Here is a 20,883-nt window from a genome sequence, read left to right as displayed (position 1 = left end):
TTCTAGAGCATAGAGTCTGCTGGCAGTATATGCGTCTCACCTAACCAGCCACTGTAAATCCGCAGGGTGGTCGATAACCTAAAAAACAAGGTGTACCCTATGTGAGTAAACATCTCTGTGTTCATGAGAACAGGGAGGATTTTTAATAAGAGTTAAATTGCAAAGTTACTTGTTTTTTAGCCACTTAAGAGCTTGAGATAACGCTTTAACCCCTTAGTGACTGGGCTCATTTTGATTTGAGATTGTTTATTCATGGCACATAATAATTTATGACAATGATGAATTTAGGTTGATATGTTGTGATTTAATTTATAAAATTATTTGAAATTTGTCATTTTTTCTTTAGAAAATAGAAATTGTCAAACTTTGATTGATTATTAAACCAGATAGCCATACCACACAAAAACATTAATATATAACATTTCCCTCATGTCTACTTTACATCAGCACCTTTTGTAAAATGTTGATTTATTTTGTTAGCATTTTAGAAGGTTTCAAAATGGAGCACTATTTTTTTTATTTTTTCAAGGAAAATTGCAAAACTTATTTTTATAGGGACCTATTCAGTGTTAAAGTGACTTTGGGGGTCTTACATATTAGAAACCCCCAAATGTGATACCATTTAAAAAAAAACGCACCCCTCAATGTATTAATAATAATAATAATCTTTATTTTTATATAGCGCCAACATATTCTGCAGCGCTTTACATTTTTTGCACACATTATCATCGCTGTCCCTGTTGGGGCTCACAATCTAAATTCCCTATCAGTATGTCTTTGGAATGTATTCAAAATTGCTGTAAGGGTAGTTCATTAACCCTTCAGGTGCTGTTCAGGAATTAATGTAAAGTGGCATGACAGGAATGACATTTTTTTTTACTACTTAAATTTTTATAACTTCTGAACAGGCCGCTAATGGTGGTGGAAGTCTTCTCCATGGAGGTGAACATTCTATTGATTTAATATTTCTGCATCATTTATGCTAATCATTTTAATCCCACAACTAGAGACTTTCGCATAAAGCTGATTAGATATAAGTAATGTAATTGTCACCAAGCTCCAGATGGGCTCTCTGCCTGTAGTAAAGTGAAGATTGTCAACTAGAATCTAGATCAAGTGTAGTGACCAACATGATGAAACACCAGATATATCGACCATAAAGAGGCCCAGTAATTTAGCCATCAGAGAAGACATCAACATGAAAGGCTTCTTTCATGTCTCTGTTATGTCCTTTGCTTTTTGGATTGGGTGGACCTGATCGAGAACAACATTGTAACTGTCTGTTAGGCCGGTTTCACACGTCCAGATAATTCCAGTACCGTATAAAATCGGTACTGGAGTTATCCATGTCCGTGTGTCCGTGTGCTCACGTGGCACATCAGTGTGGCACACGTGTGCCACCCGTGTGCCCACTGGGTACCACACGAACCGTTCAGGAGACAGCGCTAAAGTTTAGCGCTGTCCCCTGCATCGTGCTGAATCCGCAATTCATATCTTCCCTGCAGCAGCGTTTGCTGCAGAGAAAATATGAATAATAGTGTTTAAAATAAAGATCTATGTGTCCCCCGCACTTCCACTCCCTGTGTGCCCCCCCCCCCCCGCTGTTCTGAAAATACTCACCCGCCTCCCTCGTTGGCTGTCACTGCTTCCTGGTCTGGCCACATCTTCTCCTGTATGCGGTCACGTGGGGCCGCCGATTACAGTATTGAATATGCGGCTCCACCCCTATGGGAGGTGGAGCCGCATATTCATTACTGTAAATGAGCGGCCCCACGTGACCGCATACAGGAGAAGATGCGGCCAGACCAGGAAGCAGCGACAGCCAACGAGGGAGGCGGGTGAGTATTTTCAGAACAGCGAGAAGGGGCGCACAGGGGGTGGGAGGGCGGTGGACACATACATCTTTATTTTAAACACTATTATTCATATTTTCTCTGCAGCAAACGCTGCTGCAGGGAAGATATGAATCGCGGATTCAGCACCAGTGGGGGGGACAGCGCTTAATGTAGCGCTGTCCCCTGCACAGCACACGGACTGCACACGGACAATGTCCGTGTGCGGTACGTGTTTTACACAGACCCATTGACTTTAATGGGTCCGTGTAATACATGCGCTCCCACGAAAATTGACATGTCTCCATGTTTGGCACACGGAGACACGGTCCGCAAAAAATCATTGACATCTGAACAGATGCAGTGATTTTTATGTGTCTACGTGTGTCAGTGTCTCCGGTACGTGAGGAAACTGTCACCTCACGTACCGGAGACACTGACGTGTGAAACCGGCCTTACAGAGACGCAATACCAGACCAAAAGCAGGTAATACTGAAGTTATTGAGTATTACATGCTTTGAGTTACTGCTGCTCTTTGACAAAGAGCTGTTAAAAGATAAAACCACTATATTCTAACCATAGGGCGTCTGTGTGAGCCGGGATGAATTAGCCAAATAGTTGCTGAAATGTTATGGTATGTGTGCCATCTTGTGGAAAATTAAACAAAAGCTTAGTATGCTTGATGAACTGATGTCAAGCGACTATGCTGAGGTGTGACACCAATATGTCACCCATCCAAACAATCCCATTAATAAATGGATATATCAAGTTACTTTCTTCTTTGAATCATTTGGAAGCTTTTCAGACTAATTTCAATGATCATTATAGTAATGAGTTGTGGATGATAATTTACTGCGGCTTTCAAAAGCAGTAAAAAATAACTGTTTAAATTTTTTGCCTGCAAAGTGCTGCAGAATATGATGGTGGTATATAAGCAAAGCATAATAATACTGTAATTACCATAGGATTCATCAATTACATGGAAGCATAGAGACTCACCACATCTTCTCTGTTTCTGCCTGCACTTTTCCTCTGCTAAGCGAGTACAGGCGGCAATACTAAGTGGAGCTGGACATGACTGTTTGTAAAAGGAACACAGGGGGCTGATATCTGACTGTGGATTTTTATGCTGAATATTTGTTACTGCTTCCAGCTCGAAGCATGAAGGTTCTCGGTCTGAGGGTGAGTCTGAGAAAATTAAAGGATTTACTTGTCAAAATCTGTTTACGGTGCAATATATGTACTTTATTGAAATGTAACCGACATGTATATATTAGTCCTGTTCACATTTCATGTTTCAGTACAATTTGTAAAAGTATGCAACACATAAAACACTTAACATTACACACTTAGCAAAAACAATCACAGGTAACAAAATTGATGAAATCTACATGTAACACAGTGATGAAAAATGGCTATTTTTTTGGGGGGAGGACAAGAAAAAACTGAGCTGTGAATTCACTTAAGGCTACTTGCACACATTGAGTATTTGGTGAGTTTTTACATCAGTATTTGTAAACCACAACAAGGAGTGGAACAGTCAGAGGGAAAGTATAGTAGAAACTCCTCACCACTTCTGTATTTAACACAGTACTGGCTTTGGCTTACAGACAATGAGCTTAAAAAAACTCTCTAAATACTGAATGTGTGCACGTGGTCTTCTAGTAAGACTCCTCAGCTGCGTATTATTGTCTGCTATTTAAAGAGGACCTTTCACCAGAGTGACCATATAAACTGACCAAATCGTGCAGTAGTGGCTGCAGAGCTGAGGAAAACATAGTTTTTATTATTTTATTTCTTCATCTGTGTTGCAGAGATATTAGTGTTTAAAGTTTAGGTTATAATTTCCCCTTCAACTAAGGAACCGCTAGCAGAGATTCGTTTCTGTGATTGTGTACTTTTTCCCTTGCATGATGTTGGCCAATCATAAGCAGGAGGCATCATGCAGGGTAAAAAAAGAAAACTCCCCCAGCGAAACTTAGAACAGGCTTTCTCCTGTGTGAGATACGGACCTGCTCATCATTTCAAAAGTGGTCAGTTTTTTTTCCTATTTTATTTCAAGGGGCTCCAATGAGTATTCCAATTTAGTTTTTGTTTTGTAAATTTTTCATATGCGGTGCCCCAGGGTCCTGGTCGTCGCAGTGGTATTGCTTTCCTCTCGGAGAGAGTGACGCTACGTTTGGAGGCAAGAAAGGATAACTGCATCCAGGTATCACAAACATGCAACACACATTCACACTCCAGGCCACCAGGGGGAGCTTCTGCTCCTATTTATTAGGTTACTCCATATATATATATATATATATATATATATAACTGGTAGTCTGTAGGGAAAGTTAGTCAGTTCCAGACAGGAGTTAGTTCCTGACAGAGCTCCAGACAGTTCTGTAGGAGTTCAGTTCCAGACAGTAGTCTGAGGAGGACAGAAGTTTAAAGGAGCTGTGCATGCCCTCAGAGCTGCAGCTCCCAGAAAGAGACATTGAAAGGCAGAATTGTATTGCAGCGAGCGTGAACGAAGTCTAAGCAAAGGAGAGGATACCAGAAGGCGACCAGCCCCGCTCAGGCTGCCTCCTTCTAGGCGCAAAATCCCGGTAGCCGGAACACTGAGGGAGTAAGGACCTCTACACCTTATTTCAGAGACCGGCAGGACAGCTAATTGCAGGTTACCTGTCCGCACCTACACCCAGGAGGCACAGTGACACCCACAGAGCCGGGTTATCTAAGAGACCCTATAAACAGGCTCAAGTTACCAGTCATACGGGTTTTGTCCTATCCTATACAGGGGACAGAGAGCACGAAACATCGCATCTGTGAGACTGTTATGTGAAGCCATAGGCAGTAAGGGACTACACCACCGCAGGGCCACTGACCGGGTCAGCCACCGTGACATCCCCCTGTGAACCGAAGGACCCGGTACCGAGTACCCAGTGGCCATTGGTGGGCAATCCACATACAGTTTCAGAGATTTGGGAATTTTTTACTGTGTGAATAAAAGACTTTTCCTCATCATCATTTCTGAAAAATTGATTCACTCCAACAGCGCTACCACCTACGTGTTCATCCAACTGAATTCAATATCTCCTGGAGGATTTATCCACCATCCACCGGGCAGCAACAGCTATTTTTCTTCATGCCTACTTAGGAGTTGTGCCTGTCACAACTTCATCAGGTGAGCATAACAAGCACTCGATTACTCTCCCTCAAAAAGGTATTACCCTGTTTCCCACTGCTAGATATACACAGAAAAAAGTTTTTCTTACACACAAAAATTGTAAGGCTCATTTTGAGTTTTCCAAAAGACATGTGGGAGACTCCCCAAATGTGTGGAAGAAGGTGCTGTGGTCAGATAAGACCAAAATTTTACTTTTCAGCCACCAAGGTAAACGCTATGTCTGGTGCCAATCCAACAGAGCTCATCACCCCATGGGGGTGGCAGCATCATGCTGTTTCAATGTTTTTCTGCAGCAGCAATAGGGAAAATAGTCCTAGTTGAGGGGAAGATGGATGGTGTGAAATATAGGGATATTGTACAGAAAACCTGCTTCAGCCTGTCAGTTATTTGAGACTGGGATGAATGTTTACCTTCCTACCTTCCAATCAGACAATGACCCCAAGCATACTGCTAAGGGTACCGTCACACTAAAACGACGCTGCAGCGATACGACAACGATGTCGATCGCTGCAGCGTCGCTGTTTGGTTGCTGGAGAGCTGTCACACAGACAGCTCTCCAGCGACCAACGATCCTAAAGTCCCCGGTAACCAGGGTAAACATCGGGTTACTAAGCGCAAGGCCGCGCTTAGTAACCCAATGTTTACCCTGGTTACCAGCGTAAACGTAAAAAAAAACAAACACTACATACTTACATTCCTGTCGCGTCCCTCGGCACTGTGCTTCTCTGCACTGACAGTGAGCGCCGGACAGCCGGAAAGCAGAGCGGTGACGTCACCGCTGTACTTTACGGCTGGCCGGCGCTCACCAGTCAGTGCGGGAAGCTGAAGGCGAGGGACATGACCAGACACCGGGAATGTAAGTATGTAGTGTTTTTTTTTTTACATTTACACTGGTAACCAGGGTAAATATCGGGTTACTAAGTGCGGCCCTGCGCTTAGTAACCCGATGTTTACCCTGGTTACCAGTGAAGAAGTGTGTGACGCCGATTCAGCGATGTCAGCGGGAGATCCAGCGACGAAATAAAGTTTCAAACGATCTGCTACGCCGTACGATTCTCAACGGGGTCCCTGATCGCAGTAGCGTGTCAGACACATCGAGATCGTAAGGATATCGCTGGAACGTCACGGATTGTGCCGTCCTAGCGACCAAAGTGCCACTGTGTGACGGTACCTTAAAGCAACACTTGAGTGGTTTAAGGAGAAACGACTAAATGTTTTGGAGTGGCCTAGTCAAAGCCCAGACCACTACAGCAGAAAAAATCAGTGTGACGAGTCATGCATCAAAATGAGCCATACAAGCCATGGAAGATCATGGATGGCATAAGATTGGTCTGTGTGCTGTCTGTGATTCACACTGTAAGACCTACTTCAAACGTCCTGGTGATTAATGTACAGGAAAAAACAGTACTGGTACTGCTCTTGTGCAATTTTCATAACTAGCAGAAGGAAAGTCCATGGCTGGGGGCTGATGTTAATTATCTGCGAAAAGGCGCAATATCCCATAATGTTCCCAGGCTAGTAATAACAGCTCACACCTGGTGAATTTACCTGGACCCCAGAAAGAAATGAGGTAGGGTCCCCCTATAAATTCAAACCAGCAAAGACTAAACAGACAGCTGTGGGTTGATATTAATTGCCTGGGAAGGGGCCAGAGATATTGCCTCTCTACCCAGGCTACCAACATCAGCCATCATCCGGCCCAGAAAAGGCGCATCTATAAGATGCACCAAATCTGGGGCTTAGTCCTACTCTTCCCACTTGCTCTGGTGTGGTGGCAAGTGAAGTAATAGGGTTGGGGTTGATGTTACCTTTGTATTGTCAGGTGACATCAAGCCTAGGGGTTAGTAATAGTAATAGTAAAAATAGTAAAATGTTCCCATTACTAACCCCATTGTAAATTTTGAAATAAACACACAGCAAGACTAAAACCCTGTATCTAAAATAAAACAAAATAAAAAAAAATAATAATAAACAACCATTTCCTTCACCTGTCAGATATAAAGATAATCCTCCAATGCCCATGTCCCCTGTAAAAAAGCCAAAGTAATAAACAACCATATCCCTCATCTGTCCAATGTAAAGATAATCCATACTGTTCCATTCCATAATCCATCTCTCCGACATCTTTTCAATATGAACAGTGCCATAATACGACCGTTCACGCTGAAAAGCAAGATACAATGAGCTGCTGCAAGCGCAGGTCACTGTGAGCAGCCCACTGAACTGTGGTGACCTCAACAAGATCACCGCAAACACCGTGAAAAAAGTCTCACTTTGCTCATGGTGATCTCATTGAGGTCACCGCAGTTCTTCATCCTGGATCACAGTGAAATGAGCCTGGGAATGCACCTTCACTGACCAGTGGTAATTTCTATGACATCACTGCTAGTCATTAAAGCTGCACTCGCAGCACCTCATTGTCTCACGGATTTCAGCCTTGACTGTGGCATCATTCCACCGTTCAAGTTGTAAACGAGATATTGCAGAGATGGATTACAGCGTGGGACAGTATGCCCTATCTTTACTTTGGACAGGTAAGGGATATGGTTGTTTATTAATTTTTTTACAGGAGACAATGACTTCAATTAAAAAGGCGTAAAGTGAGTATAACTTTGTTATTTATTTTTAAATAAATATGTAAGACAGGGCATTGATTTCCATTTCAAGTAAAGGATTTTATTCTTGATTTGTGTTTAATTCCAAACTTACTATAAGGTTAGCAATGGGGGCATCTTATAGACGCCTCTCCATGACTAACCCCTGGGCTTGATGTCAGCTGACATCAACCCCACAAATATTATCCCACTTGCCACCACACCATGGCAAGTGGGAAGAGCGAGGCTAAGATCCAGATTTGGCACATCTTATAGATGCACCATTTCTGGGGGGCTGAGGGCTGATTTTGATAGCCTGGGGGTTGAGAATATCCATAACCTCTTCCCAGGCTAATAATATCAACCCACAGCTTTCTGTTTAGCCTTTGCTGGTTTGAATTTATAGGGGGACCCTCACATCATTTTTTTTCCGAGGTCCCCTGTAAATCCACCAGGAAAAGCTAAGCAAACAGCTGTGAGCTTTTATTAATAGCCTGGGAATCTTCTGGGATATTGTCCTTGTACCAGATTATTAACATCAGTCCCTAGCCTTGGCTTTCCCTCTGCTGGTTATGAGAAGGAGCCCATACTGTTTTTTTTTTCATTTAATTCTTTATTTTACACATGAGTTACATAGGTCCTTCTGAATACAACTCCCATCATTGTCTCCTGGTCGCACTAATCTCATTGCGAACAGGAGACAATGATGATGAGAGCTGTCTTCAGCTGCCTGGGAATAGCGTGAATAATAACAGCTTCTTCCCAGGTGCCAGTACGTGCCATGCTGATAAAACACAGATGTCATCCATATTGTCATTAATGTCCACATGTGCTACAAGCATTTTGTCCGTATTGTGCAGAAAAACTGACATGTCTGTCGGTTTTTCACACGGACCGCATAAGGACACAATAAACGGATGTGTGAAGAATGCCTAATGGATAGGAGTTTTGCAATTTTTTTTTTAAGAATTGTGAGTTGCAGAATATTTTAGTTGATGGTCACAATTCACTTTCATGTATTACTGATATCTTACTTTTCATCTGGTTCCTGATCCAGTCAATGAAGGCTGTTACTCTGGTGTAGACCCCTGGTTTTCCTCTCTCTCCGCAACCGTCACCCCATGAAGTAATGCCATATATCATGTATTGCTTAGAGGAAGGATCTTGGCAGGTCAGAGGTCCGCCAGAGTCTCCCTGTGATTAAGAAAGACTAGATGTACATTTATATGGTCATTCCCTGGATTTATTTTGTACAGATTTCAGTATTTATCCTTTCCATGCATAATGTTAGAACATTTTCTAGTTCATTCTAAATTTCTAAGAAGAAAGTTACCTGGCAAGAGTCTATGCCCCCAGTCAGGTAGCCAGCACAGAACATGGTGCTGGTCAACATGTCCTTCCCCAAGGAGCTTCTGCATAATTCTTGGCTCAGAACTGGCACACGAGCTTCCATAATAACATCTGATGGCGGGCCATCTATTTGTCAGAAAATAACAGAAGTGCTGTAAATTTATATGCCTTATATTGACATATTTGGTAGTGCTGACTATGTATTTGTCTGAACTGATAAAACATAAAAATAATTTTGTTTGAAGCAATTACCCCGAAAAAATAATAAACGGCGATCAAAATGTGTTATGTTTTCCAGAAGAGTACGCTAAAAAAACAAACCCACATATAGGTCAAGTCATGGGAAAAAAAGTAATGGGCCTTAGAAACCAATTTTTTTTTAAAAGCACTAAAATATATATAAAAAATATAACCTTATCAGTTTAGTATTGTTATAATCATAGTGACTTGAAAAATCATATTGCCCACTAATTTTTACGGTATCTGCATAATGTTTTTCATCATTTCATAGTATTTGGAATTTGTTTACTGTTTCAAGTACACTATGTGGTACAATAAATGGAGTTTTTGAAAAGTACAACTCGTCCTGAAAAAAACAAGCCCTTATACAGCTGTGTCAGTCGATGGGAAAATAAAAATGTTATGGTTCCACAGAGAAAAAGTTAAACTTGACTGATCCTTGAGGGGTTAATGTATTGAATTAGTTAAAAAATACATTTTCTTCTTGGTTAAGGTCCATTTATATATAAATTGACACCTGGGTTTTACAATTCCCCTTGTTCACACACGACGAGGTTTGATACTGCCACCCGTGTCAGAGTGCACAGGTACACCCAGTTATCAATTTAATTCTGAATTTCTAGAAGGAATAACAGAGGAAATGCGTAAACTTTATAAGAGAAAATAGTACAGAATTGATATTTCATATGGAATATATAATTTTCAATCAGTTACTAAAACAGGAGAGGTGACAAGTCCTAGTGATAATGAAAGGGAGCTTTAAAGGGTTATTCTCATGATATGAAATTGGTAGAGTTAATTAGACATTATGAAAATAAGCAAGTTTAGAATTGACATGATTTTTCTATCTGCTGCTGTTGCCTTCTTATTAAGGCTACTTTCACACTGGCGTTTTTTTGAATACGTCGCAATGCGTCGTTTAGGGGAAAAAACGCATCCTGCAAAGTTGTTTGCAGGATGCGTTTTTGTCCCATAAAGTAACATTACCGACGCATTGCGAGGTATTGTCACACGTCGCAACCGTCGTGCGACGGTTGCGCCGTGTTGTGGCGGACCACCGGGAGCAAAAAACGTTAAATGTAACGCTTTTTGCTGCCGACGGACCACTTTTTCCGACCGCGCATGCGCGGCCGGAACTCCGACCCCACCTCCCCGCACCTCACAATGGGGCAGCGGATGCACCAGAGAAATGCATCCGCTGCACCCGTTGTGCGGCGCATCAAACGCTAGAGTCGGAATCTCGGCCCGACGCAATGCGACGGGCCGAATCCGACGCTAGTGTGAAAGTAGCCTAAGAGAGTTTGATTATTCGTAGCTTGCTGTCAATTAGACAGACGGCTACAGGGTGACAGACATGCACAGCACTGACATTTACCTCTGGAGATCCAAGCCACCTCTCTGCAGCCCATTAATTTCTATATAGCAGTTAGATACTCACCTCACCCTATCTGTTAGCTCCTGACCTGGACCTGCTGGTATCAGTCATGCAAAATCAGCACTGCACACACCATTGGCTGTTTAGCCTGAGCAGTTATACTAACCACTGCTCACTTTCACGTACAGATAACTGTGTGATAACTTTAGAACAAATAAACTGTTAGATCTGAGGGTGTCACAGCAGCACAATCAAGTCAGCAATAGAATGGTGCTGCTGAACCAGAAGTGGCAGTCATGGAGGAGATGTGCTGTGCTCCCCAGCAAAGCAAGGACATCAGGAGGCTGGGACGCTGTGCACTCCTCCTGAAGACACAAGTTAAGGACCAACACTTTAATATGGCATATACTCACGTGAGAAGATCTCATTGAAGTCTGCGAACTTGGAACACCACTGTTTTCCAAATGATCATTTTGACAAGATAACACCTTTAACACTAGGACTACTGGACTCGTGACCCCGACTAGAACTACTGCAAGTAAGTAGTCAAAATGACTATACCAGTAGTCCTAGTGTTAAAATTATATTTATGAAGGCCATATTATTAGACTTACCTTCATAAAGAGAGCCCCAGCCAGCAATGTAGCAGCTTGTCCCAGGAGAGGGGTCCACAGGAACCGTCGGGAGACACACTGGAATTGCTCTTGGAGAAGCTACAACTGGACTTGTTAGTTCCACCAGTGCAAGGTCATTGTTAAATGTTTTCTGATTAAACTACAGAAAAATGTAGGGGGAAGACGTCAGTATTTTTTTCATTCAACACATTTATTTTTCACTGCCAAGTATTTTTTTTGCTGAGAATGCATAAGTTAATATGATAAGGCCACTGTTAATTGTTCCTGTAACCAATTATTTTCCTACCAAGTTGCGTGGATACAAACATCAGTGGCTTGCGAAAGTATACACACTTTTTTGTCAATTTTGTTACAATACAATCTGTGTTTAAATATTTTTGTAATCTGATTTATGTGTGATACATCAGCACTAAGTAGTCTAAGTTGGTGAAGTGATGGGGAAAAATATAGACATAAATTAAACTTATGGGATCCAAATAACAAAAAATTGGCATGTGTCATTTTCAGATGAAGCCCTTAAAATTTCTAGTGCAACCAATTAGCTTCATAAGTCACATGCTTAGTGAAAGGAAGTCCGCCTGTGTGCAATCTAAGTGTCACATGGTCTGTCAGTATATATAGGTGCTTCTCACAAAATTAGAATATCATCAAAAAGTTAATTTATTTCAGTTCTTCAATACACAAAGTGAAACTCATAAATTATATAGAGTCATTGCAAACAGAGTGATCTATTTCAAGTGTTTATTTATGTTAATATTGATGATTATAGCTTACAGCCAATGAAAACCCAAAAGTCATTATCTCAGTACATTAGAAAAATTAACAGAAAACACATATAAAGGCTTCTTAAGCATTTTAAAAGGTCCCTTAGTCTGTTTCAGTAGGCTCCACAATCATGGGGAAGACTGCTGACTTGACAGATGTCCAGAAGGCAGTCATTGACACACTCCACAAGGAAAGTAAATTTTGCATTTCATTAGGAATTCAAGGTCCCAAAGTCTGGAGGAAGAGTGGAGAGGCACACAATCCAAACTGCTTGAGGTCCAGTGTGAAGATTCCACAATCAGTGATGGTTTGGGGAGCCATGTCATCTGCTGGTGTAGGTCTACTGTGTTTTATCAAGACCAAAGTCAGCGCAGCCGTCTACCAGGAAATTTTAGAGCACTTCATGCTTTCCTCTGCTGACAAGATTTTGTAAATGGAAATTTTAATTCTCCAGCATGACTTGGCACATGTCCACACTGCCAAAAGTACCAATACCTGGCTTAAAAATAACAGTATCACTGTGCTTGATTAGCCAGCAAACTCGCCTGACCTTAACCAAATACAGTCAATGGGGTATTGTCAAGAGGAAGATGAGAGACACAAGAACCAACAATGCAGACGAGCTGAAGGCTGCTATCAAAGCAACCTGGGCTTCCATAACACCTCAGCAGTGCCACAGGCTGATCGCATGCCACATTGATGTAGTAATTGATGCAAGCTGAGCCCTAACCAAGTATTGAGTGCATTTACTGAACATATATTTAAGTAGGCCAACATTTCGAATTTTAAAATAATTTTTCAAGCTGGTGTTATAAAGTATTCTAATTTACTGAGATAATGACTTTTGGGTTTTCATTGGCTGTAAGCCATAATCATCAACATTAACAGAAATAAACACGAAATAGATCACTCTGTTTGTAATGACTCTATATAATACATGAGTGTTACTTTTGCATTGAAGAACTGAAATAAATTAACTTTTTGATGATATTCTAATTTTGTGAGAAGCACCTGCACACATATCTTTTCTGAAAGGCCACAGAGGCTGCAACACCATTAAGCAAGAGACACCACTAATCCAAGAACACCAAGAAGACCAAGGAGATCGCCAAACAAGTCAGGGATGAAGTTGTTGAGAAGTCAGGGTTGGGTTAGAAAAAAAAAATATCCTGAATCTCTGATGATCCTCCGAAGCACCATCAAATCCATTATCATCATGGAAAGAGCATGGCAAACCTGCCAAAAGAGCGCCGCCCAGCAAAACTCTCAACCTGGTTAAGGAAGGCATTAATCAGAGAGGCAGATCAAAGGTAACCCTGAAGAAGCTGCAGAGTTCCCAAGCAGAGAGTGGAGCATCTGTCCATATGAGCACAATAAGCCTTACACTTCATAGAGGTGGCCTTTATGGAACACGAGTGATTTAAGGGGAAACATGAAAATATTATGGAGTAGCCTAGTAAAGGTCCAGACCTTAATCCAATTTAGAATCTGTGATCAGACTGAAGACTGCTGACCACCATAGCAAGCCTTCTAACTTGAAAGAGCTGGTCAGTAGGGTTGAGCGAAACGGGTCGGCCATTTTCAGAAGTCGCCGACTTTTGGCAAAGTCGGGTTTCATGAAACCCGACCCGACCCCTGTGTGGGGTCGGCCATGAAGTCGGCGATCTTCTGAATCTGGTATCGGAATTCCGATCCCGAGTTCCGATATGTTTGCAATATCGGAAATCGGTATCGGAATCCATATTTAAGTGTAAAATAAAGAATTAAAATAAAAAATATCGCTATACTTACCCTCTGACGCTCCCTGGTACTAACCGACAGCCTTTCTTCCTTCAAATCAGCGCTTGCAGGACCTTGCGGTGACGTCGCGGCTTGTAATTGGTCGCGTGACCACCCATGTGACCGCTCGCGCGACCAATCACAAGCCTCGACGTCACCGCAAGGTCCTGCAAGTGCTGATTCTTAGGAAGGAAGGCTGCCGGAAAGAAGCAGGGCGCGTCCAAGGGTGAGTATATACCTAATAGGAAGGCTGCCGGAAAGAAGCAGGGCGTGTCCGAGGGTGAGTATATACCTAATAGGAATATACTCACCCTCGGACGCGCCCTGCTTCTTTCTGGCAGCCTTCCTTCCTAAGAATCAGCGCTTGCAGGACCTTGCAGTGACGTCGCGGCTTGTGATGTGACCGCTCGCGCGACCAATCACAAGCCGCGACATCACCGCAAGGTCCTGCAAGCGCTGATTCGAAGGAAGGAAGGTTCCCGGTTAGTACCAGGGCGCGTCCGAGGGTGAGTATAGCGATATTTTTTATTTTAATTCCTTATTTTACACTTAAATATGGATAGCAGGGCCTGAAGGAGAGTTTCCTCTCCTTCAGACCCTGGGAACCATTGGAAACCCAATGCACTGCATTGGGTTTCGAGTTTCGGCCGACCCCGACCCCGACTTTTTTATAGGATCGGCCGATTTCACTCGACCCGACTTTTGAAAAAGTCGGGTTTTGTGAAACCCGACCCGATCCTATAAAAGTAAAAGTCGCTCAACCCTACTGGTCAGTTTTGCCTTGAGGAATGGGTATAATCCCAGGGGCAAGATGTGGACAGCTCTTACAGACTTGTCCAAAGCGGCTTGCAGTTGTAATAGCCTCAAAAGAAGGTTCTATAATGTATTGACTTTAGGGGGGTGAATAGTTATGCACACTGAAGTTTTCAGTTATTTTGTCGTATTGTTTGATTCACAATAAAAATAAAACCAAATGTTCACAGTTGCAGGCATCTTCTTTACATGAACCGATGCAAACCCTAAAAAAACACGTGAAATTCCAGGTTGTGAGGTAGCAAAAATAAAAAAAATGCCAAGGGGGTTGAATACTTTTCCAAGCCACTATAGATACTTAGAAAATACTAATTTACAAAGGATTTGCTTCTGACACTAAGGCTAGGTCCAGTATTTGGTCAGTATTTTTGATCAATATTTGTAAGCCAAAACCAGGAGTGGGTGAAAAATGTAGGAGTGGTGACGTGTTTCTGTGTTTACTTTTCCTCTGATTGTTCCTTTCCTGATTTTGGCTTACAAATACCGAACGTGTGAACGTAGCCTAAGCTATACAAAAATATATCTCCCTATGTCAATTGGTTTCAATACCTTGGGGTGGGTTATAATCCTATTCACTTGATAGACTCTTCTTTCTTTTTCTTCCATGTTCAGGTTATACTGCCCAATCACAACTGTCCAATGCAGCTCATTAACATTTCTGCCAAAAAAGTACAGATCTAATAAACTTGGCACGAGAAAACAGCAGACATTAATGGCTTGTAGTCATACGTAGAGCTCTTCTATACGTTCATGCGTTGCCAAGTAGTTCCTATTATGTCTCAATTGATTGACATTATACTGTATTTGCATAAAACATAGTTCATCAACAATGAGGATTTAGCATCAGCATTATTTAGTACATTAGACACAAACTACACAAGCATTTAGCAGTAATATCATCCACACCTTATGATCTATGGGCTCGAGTGATGACAATTAATCTCGTACCCATTAAAGCAGTGTGCCGCCGTTAACACCCAGCCGTCTCCCAGCAGGACTCCTCCACACATAAGCTCTCCATTAAGTCGAATATTAACCAGCCATGGCCAAGACCCGGGTGAAGTAATGCTTCCTCCAACTATGCGACCTTTGGGTATAGTGTTGTTGGTGGAAGAGGACATGGCTTGTCCACAGATCACTAATTAAGAGATAGATATAAATGTGTAATTTTTGGTATTCTGCATACAGCAATACTAAAATATTATTATATCAAGATTAAAGCTTAGATCAAAATTCTGTTACCAGACTTACGTGACGTCGTACACCTATCACAGACCTGGCTGTCACCATAAAGCACTGCATAATACACACTGTAAAAAGGACGTTTACTATCATCTTTACGTACGGATAAATTGCAATCTAATTCCTCTCGCCAGTTTCTAATTCTGACTTCTCTACATATGATTACATTCACGTGTTAGGCCTCATTCAGACATCCGTGTTTCACGTATTTATTCTATTTGTGCTTTTCATGGTTTGAACATGTACCCATTATAGTCTTCGGGTTTGTGCACATGTGATTTTTGTGGACCGAGCTTCAGCAAAAAAAAAAAAGACGTGTTTTTTACCTGAGTCACAAATGAAACTCACCTATTCAAGTCTATGGGTCCATGAAAACTCAGCTCACGGATGCCATCCTAGTTACATCCTATTGCTGTCTGTTTTTCATGTTTTCCTTAGGTCAGGTTCACACGTTCAGTATTTGGTCAGTATTTTACCTCAGTATCTGTACGCCAAAACAAGGAGTGGGTGATAAATCCAGAAATGGTGACGTGTTTCTATTAGGCTGCCGTCACACGGTCAGTATTTGGTCAGTATTTTACATCAGTATTTGTAAGCCAAAACCAGGAGTGGAACAAATAGAGGAAAAGTATAATAGAAACAGATGCACCACTTCTGCATTTATCACCCACTCCTGGTTTTGGCTGAGAAATACTGATGTAAAATACTGACCAAATACTGACAGTGTGACGGCAGCCTTATACTTTTCCTCTGATTGTTCCTCTCCTATTTTTGGCTTACAAATACTGAGGTGAAAGACTCACCAAATACTGAACATGTGAACGTGGCTTTACACTGTGAATCTTGAGGCAAAGTTCCCACGATGACTATTTGGCGCTTTTTTGATATTATAGAATTTCTGTACCAATTAGTTAAATTAGGTTACTTGACTTTTTTTTTAACTGCATTTGTTTTACATGGGGTTTTAGCAAGTTTTTTTCTCCTTTTGGTATGCTATGTTTTAAAGATAGGTTTAGTGAATCCTGCATTGAGCAAGGAGTTGGACACGATAACCCTGGAGGTACCTTCCAACTCTAACATTCTGGGATTCTATGAAATAAAAATGATTTGTTTTGGAAACTTCCTGTTACTAGGTTTGGATAAAATGTAATCGATACAGTAATGTGTAGATTATATGCGGTTTAGTGCATTTTTGTAGCTTTTATATGCAGATTTTCAACATCTTATTTCAAGAAGCTGGACACATTTTAAAACATTATTTTGCATTCATTAATGCATGTATTATGTGCGAAAAATATTTTTTTTCTGTTGGGTTTTATTACAAATTTTGCACCATTTTGCTTTTAAAGTCTATTTCTTGGTACATTCACTTTTTTTGTAGTCTGTGGCTATAAGTTCAGAAAAATAAAAAAAGAATTGCAAACTTTCCTGTCAGCCTGGCAGAATGAGATCACTGACAGATTCTGAGGTAAAGAAGTCAGCCATTTTCTCATGTTCATGCAGCTTTTCTCACAAACAGAGCAACACGTCTGTCCATAAAATGGCTGGTGGTGGATTAACATGTGATCAGATCATCAGCTTCCTCCAATAGGAAAGCAGCTTTCCCCTGTGAGGTGTTTTACTATTGGAGGAGGCTGGTGGAGAGGTCTGCTCACATGCTCCTTCACCAGAGGTCATCTTTGGGACGCAAGGTTCCGAGTGAGGCCGCATTCAGAAGTCTGATTTTGTCACATACGACAAAATCGTAACGATTATTTAGATCAGAGTTTGATCAGAGTGTGCTACTAGTGTTATCCGATTATCTCGTACATGAAGAAATTTTAAAAAATATAATTTCTCCACCTTCTCCATTCTGCCAGTCCGTGATGTTATCCGAGTATTGTCCAATGTTTTTCACAGACCCATTGACTTGCATTGCTGATTTTGATCCAACCCTCAGATCATGTTTCCATTATTTTCTGCGGATCACTTGGTCCGAGTAAAAAAATTGAACATATGAAAGGCCCCATAGGCTATCACAGGTACGAGTGCTATCTGCGAAATACACCGATGGCACTTGTACGTCTGAATGAGACCTAAATTTGAGGGTATCAGAAATCAGATGTGCTATACCCGCTCTTCCAAATCCACTAGAGCAGGGTTATAAATGGGAATGCTTTATGGGGATCATACGCAACCTCTTCATCTTTTTAGACGCAATTAATTATTATATTGTAGCCAGTGTTGACTATCGTTTTGCTACCTTCTGCTATTCAGCTGTCACCCCTGGTAGATAACCACCATATAGGACAGTTTGGATGTAGGAGCCACTACTTTGTAATACACTTGCCTTCTATACTCTACTTCTATACTTCTAGACTCGCAGAAGAAGAGACATATGGCTATATCGTGCATGAGGAGCTATTTCTCCAGTCAAATGATAGACCTCATTTTAGTCAAGCGGGGTTTTCCGGAGTCATTTGTATCTAATATGTACTGGGTACATTCTGTACATAAATTACATTTCTCTTCTTCTTGGGTCGCTTAAAGGAAATGTTTCATTTATATTTTCAACTCAATAAAATATAAACTAATTATTTTTTTTCTCTTCTGATGCTAATTTTTAATTATCTTAATTAATATGCTTAAGAGGCCTCAACTTCACCTGAAGTATTGCAATAAGCTGTGAACAACAGTTCAGGTTTTTTTTTTAATGTTTTTACAGTAGCCGCATGTACATTTAAAAACCTGAGTCAGGGCTGGGAGCGTGGTTACAGCCGATGCTCTGTATTCTCAGTGGAGTGACTGAACCCGCAACGGCGCTGTCCCCATGACTGAAACCAGAACGCTTCCAAGGAGAATAAAGTTAATTTTCTCCCTGCAGCGTTCGGCTACGTGTAGGTTGGTAACACTATTAACTTGAAGATTAATTGTCAGCAGATGCCTTTTAAAAATATAAGGATCTAATGTCTATTGACAATTTTTCACACCGTTAAACACACCAACATACAGCTCTGGCAAAAATTAAGAAACCACCACATCAAAACCCTTTCATGGGCAGCCCAATCTCCTGACCTGAACCCCATTGAAAACCTCTGGAATGTAATCTAGAGGATGATGGAAAGTCACAAGTCATCAAACAAAGAAGAACTGCTTACATTTTTGCGCCAGAAGCAGTGTGGAAAGCATGCCAAGACACATGAAAGCTGGGATTAAAAATCATGGTTATTCCACAAAATATTGATTTCTGAACTCTTCCTGAGTTATTAGTATTGTTGTTTCTAAATGATTATGAACTTGTTTTCTTTGCATTATTTGAGGTCAGAAAGCACTGTTTGTTTTGTTTTTAATTTTGACCATTTTTTTGTCACAAAAAAAATGCAAAATTTATTGCTTGGAAATTCGGAGACAGGTTGTCAGAAGTTTATAGACTAAAAGAACAATTTACATTTTACTCAAAAATATACCTATAAAGAGAAAAATCAGACAAACTGAACATTTTGCAGTGGTCTCTTAATTTTTGCCAGAGCTGTAGATTAACCTGTCAACAAATGTTCTACTGCATACCATACATTTCTAATTCTGTAGTAAAAATCATTTGATTAAGATTAGATTGTAAGCCCACTCCTCTTATCTATGGCATCTATGAATTATGTGTTACTCTGTTATGTCTTTATACAAGCACCCTCTGAAATGTAAAGTGCTGCAGAGAAATATTGGTGCTGCAGAAATAAAATATTTTTTACGGAAAAAAATATTCCAAGACTGTCAGTAAAATTAGGACACTTTTTTGCCCTGTCCATAAATTTTTTAACGCGTCCGTGATTTTTTTTTTTCGAAAGCTGAAGAAACTTATCCAGATATGACTGTAATTATCATCACTTTACAGTTTAGATTGAATGCAGTCGATGTCTAGATATCAGAATTATTGGCTGTAGATATGGGTCCCTTATCATAAGACATTATTAAGGTTTTCCAAAGTGTCCATAAAACTTTTGTCTGTCTGTGATTTTTGGACAACCTGTCCAGAATAAAATAAAAAGTGAAGTTGGAAACCCTGTATGGAACATAATATTCTGGGCATATTCTATTTTACTGTCAGTAAACCTGATCCTACGAGGGTGCATGTTTGTGAAGGGTGTGGAGTATTTGGAGTAAAGCATTGAATGTAACCACAGGAATCCAGACTGACGAGAGGACGTTGCCCATAATAAAGAATGATGATTACATAATCTACTCACATGGACCGTCCAAATCAGGTGACGTGTTTAGATAATCCATGTCACTTTCTAATTCTGAAAAAAACAGATAAGGAATGATTGAATAAAAGAAGGATGCGAACATACAGTATATGTGCAAAAGCCAAAATCTTAGGAGATGATATTCAGTAAGTACCGTAACCTGTAAAATTTTTCTACACACAAAATTTTCCAACCTCTAACAACCAGGGTGTAAGGGTACCGTCACACAGTGGCATTTTGATCGCTACGACGGCACTATCCGTGACGCTCCAGCATCGTAACAATATCGCTCCAGCGTCGTAGACTGCTGTCACACTTTGCAATGTACGACGCTGGAGCGATAATTTCATGACGTATGTGCGATGTAGAAGCCGTTGGTTACTATGCGCACATCGTATACAATATCGTGCACACCTTTTGTTACACCATGCGATCATGCCGCCACAGCGGGACACTAGACGACGAAAGAAAGTTTCAAAGATCTGCTACGACGTACGATTCTCAGCGGGGTCCCTGATCGCAGGAGCGTGTCAGACACAGCAAGATCGCTGGAACGTCACGGATATATCGCTGGAACGTCACAAATCGTGCCGTCGTAGCGATCAAAACGCCACTGTGTGACGGTACCCTTATCATTAGCAGGGTTTGCAATCCTCCCTGGGCCCTGGAGGTGAGGGGAAGTGGTCTGGATTGGGGGTAGGGACAAGGGGGGTAGGGCTCAGGCACCTTTGGCCCTAATGAATAGACTAATACTGTTAGAGACATGTAATAGTTGGGGGCCTCTTGAAGAATCTGCACTTGCGCCAAAAATGCTTGAAGTTTTGCCACTGTCGAAATAATATTAATAATGAAAATGAATTCTAAAC

General features: G+C 41.2%; 1 protein-coding gene across 3 annotated transcripts in view; it reads right to left on the bottom strand.

Moving 5' to 3' along the window:
- PRSS56 (serine protease 56) overlaps positions 1–20,883 on the bottom strand; it is a 76,559-nt gene that overhangs the window by 34,586 nt on the left and 21,090 nt on the right. For all 3 annotated transcript variants that reach the window (XM_069727025.1, XM_069727027.1, XM_069727026.1), the window contains exons 4-10: positions 20,018–20,071; positions 15,504–15,693; positions 15,105–15,213; positions 11,178–11,337; positions 8,932–9,074; positions 8,633–8,792; positions 2,832–3,020 (exon numbers count right to left, since the gene is read on the bottom strand). In XM_069727025.1, coding sequence (XP_069583126.1) covers positions 2,832–3,020; positions 8,633–8,792; positions 8,932–9,074; positions 11,178–11,337; positions 15,105–15,213; positions 15,504–15,693; positions 20,018–20,071 — 1,005 coding nt within the window. The remainder of the gene's footprint in view (positions 1–2,831; positions 3,021–8,632; positions 8,793–8,931; positions 9,075–11,177; positions 11,338–15,104; positions 15,214–15,503; positions 15,694–20,017; positions 20,072–20,883) is intronic.

This window comes from Ranitomeya imitator, chromosome 5 (assembly GCF_032444005.1).
Source record: "Ranitomeya imitator isolate aRanImi1 chromosome 5, aRanImi1.pri, whole genome shotgun sequence".
NCBI lineage: Eukaryota > Metazoa > Chordata > Amphibia > Anura > Dendrobatidae > Ranitomeya > Ranitomeya imitator.
Note: the sequence above shows the minus strand (reverse complement) of the source record. Positions and strands in the feature narration are given on the sequence as shown.